The sequence below is a fragment of the Psammomys obesus genome, unplaced genomic scaffold, assembly GCF_907164565.1.
Source record: "Psammomys obesus unplaced genomic scaffold, mPsaObe1.curated_primary_1811, whole genome shotgun sequence".
Taxonomy (NCBI): Eukaryota; Metazoa; Chordata; class Mammalia; order Rodentia; family Muridae; genus Psammomys; species Psammomys obesus.
This window is the reverse complement of record NW_026585895.1, coordinates 57287153-57293460: the sequence shown is the minus strand read 5'-3', so window position 1 is coordinate 57293460 and position 6308 is coordinate 57287153. Positions and strand designations below refer to the sequence as shown.

Sequence of the window (6308 nt, the reverse complement as noted above, 5' to 3'; positions counted from 1 at the left end):
CTCACTTAAAGGCGTCTTGGTGCCCCGGTGCCCGCCAGGGGGCGCCCAGGCCCGCCTGCACCTGCGCACAGGGCTAGGCCTCTTGACTCACTGGGCCTACCCAGGAGTAATGCAGTGTTCCCAAGGTCTGGGCTCACACCTTTCAGAGGCCTGGGGAGAACTAGCCCCCAATTGGGAGATTTATGTAGAGGGATCCCCAAGGTGTTCTACTGTCTCTTTTGGAACTCTAAAGGAGACTTGGTCCCCATCAGGTCACCACTAGCTTGACACTCCTCGAATGTAGAGACAAAAAGCAGGGTCAGTCAGTCATTTAGAGGAAGGACATCGCCCCATTATGAGAATCTCATCCATGTAGGATGAACAATGTCAGGGTTAGGGTTACAACAAGGCTCGAGATGCAGCATGTAGCCCAAGAGCATAGGGTGCCAGATATTTTAAAGAGAAGCCTGGTAAGAGGGACTGCTGTGTTTAGACCACCCTCACAAGAACTTTCTGTGTCCCTTATAGATGAGCCACTTGCTGATGAAATGACATTTGTTTGGATTATCAAAATGGAGGGCAACAGCAGAGCATGGCAGCTCAGCTTTAACCTCAGCACTTAGGAGGCAGAAACAGGCAGGTATCTGGAGTACAAGTTCAGCCGGGTTTACACAGAGAGTTCCAGGCCAGCCAGAGATACATAGAGAGATACTATCTTAATAAAATAATAGAGAGCAACCATGCACATGTAATCCCAGCGCCAGAAAGGCAGAGGCCAGAGGATCAAGACTTCAGGAGTTATTCTTGATTATAGCCAGCCTAGGCTACATGAGACTGTCTAAAACACACATACACAAAGTTGAGCACTTTAAGTGGTTAGGAGAGACACAGTGGAAGTGAATTTTGCTTTACAGAGCCTGGAAGTGATACACATCCACAGCATGCAGATGGAGACAGCTGTGGGCTAAGCTGTTTTGGGGCCCAGGATGTCATCCAAACAGGCTTCTCGGGAGTTTTAACTGAGTTTAGAACAAGAAAGCTGAAGTTGCACAGGCCTCTGAGAGTTGGTAACTGCAGCCTATCTGTGCTTTCCACGCAGATGAGCAGCTCAGCAGTCTGGGCAGCAGAAACGTCAGCCAGGCACAAATAGTAGACATGCCATATGAAGGGTTGAGAGTGCATAACTGGAAACTGCTAAAGGTGAGAGAGCCCCAATTCTGGCCTGGTAAGGTTAGGCTTATATTAAAAAATGGTGCTGAGGCATCATAAGTGTGAGATTTATTCCAGTCATCCAATGTGGCTGCCAGATCATGCCTCAACCACCCTACCCATACTGCAGCTGTGAGCAGTGAGGGAGTACAGCCGGAAGACAGGCTGTCCCCAGCATAAGTGGTTTACCCCACACCACACCATACATACCCATGTAAGCCTGGCTGCTTTCTGCACATGAAGCCTGATGTTTATTTTGGTGGGCCTAACGATACTGTTGCAGGACTAATTTCTCCATATGCCGGCAGGGGGCAGCAGAGGACCACTAGCGCCAGCAATGGAAAAATCCTGTGGGTGGTGTTTGCCGGCTGCTTACCAGCTTGGCTTTTTCCCACCTGTGAAAGGAGGGTGGAGGCTGTGTGCCGGCGACATGCAGGTTGCTCTTAAAGTGGATGAAAACCTTGAGGGCTAAAGCTTCCCCCCACTTTCCAGCTCTTTCTCTGAGGAGAGGTTACTCCTGGGTTCATGGGAGAGGACACAAAGCCCCACCCACCTCTAGCCTCAGGACACTTCCTTCTCCCCAGTGAGCACATGGGGCTGGCTCAGGGCAGGAAGCCATGGGCAGGCCTTTCCCACAAACCACAGGGGGAGGGGAGCTTCCTGCCTGCCCTGCCACCCCACCCCCAAGGCACGGACAAACCCAAGACCCAACCCAGGAGCTCAACCTAACCCAGAAGCTCAACCTATCAGACACAGCCCCTCATCTCCTCTCCTCATCCCCAACATAGATGCTTCTTCTGCAGCAAGATCTTCATTGAATCCCCTCACGAATGTTCTCTACCTGCCATCATAAATGGGGCCATGTCACATAGGACCCCCTCCAACCTGAGATCTACGACATGTGGTACCGCCAGCCCCAGATATGTCTGACTACAGGTCCTACACCTGTCTGTGCCATGGGCTTTGGAGAGGGGAGTAAAGGGATCCTGGTAAGGTGCAACTTAAGCAAGTCTCTTGGGCAGAAACAAGAACCCCAATGGCTGATGGAGGGAAGAAGCAGTGGAGGCTGGCTGGTGTTCGTGGCTGCCTGGCAGACTTGACCCAGGAGATTTGTGTTAGTGTCTTTATTAGTGGTGCCTCTTTCCCTGAGGGGACTGTGGTGCCCAAAGCCCAGAATCAGCCACACTGCCCTTTCTCACACACCCCAGGCTCAGCTCATGGTCTGCACCCAGATATAGAATATGGTCCTACATCCCTCTAGCACCGTGATTGTGGAGGTTCAGGGCCCCACTAATCACAGCCTTGGATGTTCCCAGCCCCAGAGATACTGCCTCCCCATTTCATCTAGCCTTGAACCATGGATATGTTCAAGGTAAGTCAGGGGTGCTCAGCTGCCTTTCCTGTTTGATTAGCTTGTGCGATATGCTCCTAATTAACCCCCTCCATGCTGTTGCCTCTTTTCTGGGATCCCTACTTAGGGCCCACCAGCTTCCTTATCCAGATGGCTTCTCCAGCCCAGTTTGCTCCTCTCATATCCTTTCTGTTCACTGACCCAAGGCTCAGGTTAGTTCCTTGGTGACCCAAGAGGCTGGATGTCCAGCTCTTTGGTTTCAACATCAGTCTTCCACACACACATCCTCTCCCAGCAGAAGGAGGTCAAGCCTGGAACCAGCTTTCAAGGTCTTCATAGACCTGGCTGCGGGGCAAATAAGGGTAGCGGGCACAGATGGCACAGAAGCGTTCCCTCCAGTCACCTAGGAGCCGTACACGGAGCCGGTCTCGCCAAGCAAAGAAGCGATGATAGCGACTCTCATTCATGCTGACAAGGAAGACAGCCAGCTCACGGGCTGAGCTGAAGTCATCTACATGCACAAAGGCATCTGGTGGCACAAAAGCCTCGTAGGTGGCTCGAGGAGGTCCCAGAACCACAGGCACAGCACCAGCTGCTAGAGCATTACGCCAGAACTTCTCAGTAATGTAGTCTCGGTGCTGTGAATTCTCAAAGGACAGGTAGAAGCGATACTGGGCCACAGTGGGCAGTAGACAATTAGGGCACAGGGGCCGTCCACTGGCACGCCCAAACACATCCACCTGCAGATAAGGGGCCAGGCGCCGGTACAGCCTTGCGCGCTGCTGCCGTTCCTGGAAATTGCTGACCACCCAGGCAGCCATCCTGCTTTTGGCCGGTAGTGGGGGTGTAGGCCCAGAGAGGGGCTCCAAGCGACCATAGGGTACAAAGATATCTGAATCACGCCGATAGCTCAGCACCCAGTTGAAGATGCCTCGGAAGCGATGGAGACCATGGGTATTACTGGGTGATTCCATGGAGGCCCAGACCCAAGGCTGTCCCTGTGGCCTCTGATCCAGGGGCAGATGAGATTGCCGGGTCTCCAGTTCACGGTGGTGGAAGACCACAGCATCTGCACTGGCTAGTAGGCTCCGGTTAGCACTCAGGCGACAGCTGGCCATGCCATAGTGAGTGCAGGTGTCACCAGGCAGTTCTGGAGGCCGGCTGGTGAAAGGCCAGTGCCAGATAAGGATGGTAACTGTGGGCTGAGGCACTGGGGCACCTCCAGGACCTGATCCCAGTAACCAAAGGAGCCAGAGGGATATGAGTGCTGCACCTCCAGCCAGGACCCCCCAGGCTCTCAGCCTTCGGGTGGGGTTGCACCCTGAAGCAGAATAAAAAAAAAAAAAAAAAAAGGAGAAGCCATGTCACCTTAGGCTTAGAGACACCCATAAAATCCCTATCATCCCCAGCTGGGACCCCCTCAAGGGCCAGGCACTCACCAGCACTCATCCACGGCCTCTGGAATCAGTCACCCAAGGAAACAAGGTTTTCAAATCACAGCTGCCTCCCCAATAGATGCACCCTGAAATCACAGCTGCACCTCAGCTCAGCCTCTGATGCTTTCTTTTCATCTACCCAAGGTGAGGGAAGCCAGGGACCTTCCCGCTTCTGCCCCGCCCTACCCCTTCAGTCTTTGGCATCAACCACTATCAAACCCCACCCCAACTACCCTGTCCTCTACTGAAAGAGGGAATTGAAACAGACAGGGGCCCCTTCCCAACCCTGCTGGTCCCTAGAAATAACCAGTTAGGCAAATGGAGGAGAAGGCCTGTTTGCACTCAGGAAAAGGAAAGCCCCTATGTGAGCACTTTGAACAAAAGCACAGAGCACAATAAGTACCCCATCCACAGCGCAGGGCAGCCAGGATACCACAGAGTCCCCTCCCTCCCTCACTACACCCACTTCCTCCAATCCCCCACTGAGCTGGCCCTGTTCTCGAAGACCCTCAGGCATCACAAACTGCTACTCTCAGAGGCCATCCCACCCAGCCCCTGCCTTGTCCACAGAATCGTAATACTTGGAGAAAAAAGGTTCCCATCACAGTCTGACCAGCACATTCCCTCAAGGGCAGACCCAGAGCTGGCTGGCGGGAGTGGGGGAGGCTAGGGATGCACATCTTTCTCTGACGAGAGACCTCAGGGCATACAAACCTTGAGCTGTAGGCTCTGCCCAAGGTCCTGGGTGGACTGGAAGAGCTGTAGGTCACTTCCTTCTTGCTATCCCAACAGGGGGCTTTCCAGTCTGGAAAGGGAAGGAGTCTGTGTGTCCTGGACATAGGCAGGCAAGCTGGTCGGCAGGGGTGTTGGCACCCACTCCAGAATCAGGAAGACTAGTCCAAGCCTCAGGTCCAGGCTTGCTTGGTTTCCTTCCAGCTGGCCCTGGTGGGCTAACCTACAGCTTGGGGATAAGGTTCCTCTGCCCTTCACCCAACCCCCCTATCAGGAGATGCAGACCAGGGTAGGGTGGCCTGGCAGGGGCACCCAGTGCTTCAGCCTATACAAGGCTTTTAGCCAAGGTGCTTCCAGATCTCCCACTCTGCTGCCACACTGTGGGGCCCCATATGGGGAAAGACAAGCCTGGCTTGCCATGTCCCAGAGATCCAGACCAAGAGTTCTGGAAGAAAAGAAACTGTTGGCCAAATATGCTGCCCCAGCATCCCCTTTAGGAACTGCCTCTTATACTTCACTCAGCCCTGCCCTATTTCACCCCTGGCTTCTAGGACTCCTGGCCCCCCTAGCCATGGTCTCACATGACATGGCTCTGTTGAGACAGGAACCAAGTAACTGACCGCAGACCCATGGTGGGGGCAGAGGTGAGCGCAGGAGAAGGTGACTGATTAGCACCTCAGTGGTGCCCTCCCCCTCTCACCCCCACAGCCTGGGTATATCCTCCAGATTGTGGTGGAGAGCTTGCAAAATGCCTAAAGGGGAAGGGAGGGTGTGGGTGCCATTAGAAACTATCTAGCTGACTTAAGATACAACTAAAGATGGCCATGGAGTAGGCAGCTGTGCCCTTGCTGTTCTAGTCACTCTGGCCTTAGTGAGGTGACCATAGTGGTATTTGCCCTTTTGATTCCACCTCTGGCATCTTTCTCCATTTCTCCCCAAGTACGGTGACCCCAGGAGAACTACACCCTGGCTTCAGACCTCACTTCATCCCACCCTGCCTTTTCTCCTTGTGACAGGAAATCAGAAGGCAGTGGAGACCTGCAGGAAGGAGGCCATCCTGTCAGCTGGAGGCCGCAGGCTTCTGCTGCCAGAACCTGCTGTCCTTCCTGTTTGTACTGCCAGGCTGCCTGGGGCCCTTGCCCCAGCCTCACCCACAGCTGCAGCCTGTTGCCTTCCTGGGTGGATTTGAAGGAGCTTCCTCCACAACTGCCTTAGTACTGTCATACCCCCTCCCTTGCCAGCTCAGATTGGCTTCTGTAGGGGCCTCAAATCATGAGAACATGCTAACTGGAGAATACGGTTTAGAAGTTTAGCCCTGAAATGGATCAGAATGAAAAGGGAGTGAGAAAGCATGAGTCAAAGGGAAAGCCAGGCCCTTAACATAACACTTCACCTCACCAGGCTTCCCGAATTACTGGGCTCTCTGGGAGACAAGGGCAACCAACCCCAGCTCTGCAGTTTGGAACTCACATGATCAGGATCACACATTCTGCCCAGCCTAAGAGACCCTGTGGACCCTCCTCCAGCCAGGGCCTGGCACAGCCCTACTGCAATACACACACACACACACACACACACACACACACACACACACACACACA

General features: G+C 53.7%; 1 protein-coding gene across 1 annotated transcript; it reads right to left on the bottom strand.

Moving 5' to 3' along the window:
- Window positions 1–546: 546 nt before the first annotated feature.
- On the bottom strand, window positions 547–4792 carry Fut7 (fucosyltransferase 7). Its single transcript, XM_055600350.1, has 3 exons — window positions 4690–4792; window positions 3979–4061; window positions 547–3860 (listed from the first exon to the last, which is right to left on the bottom strand). The coding sequence occupies exons 2-3, from the start codon at window positions 3986–3988 to the stop codon at window positions 2845–2847; spliced, it is 1026 nt and encodes a 341-aa protein (XP_055456325.1). The 5' UTR covers window positions 3989–4061; window positions 4690–4792; the 3' UTR covers window positions 547–2844.
- Window positions 4793–6308: the final 1516 nt, after the last annotated feature.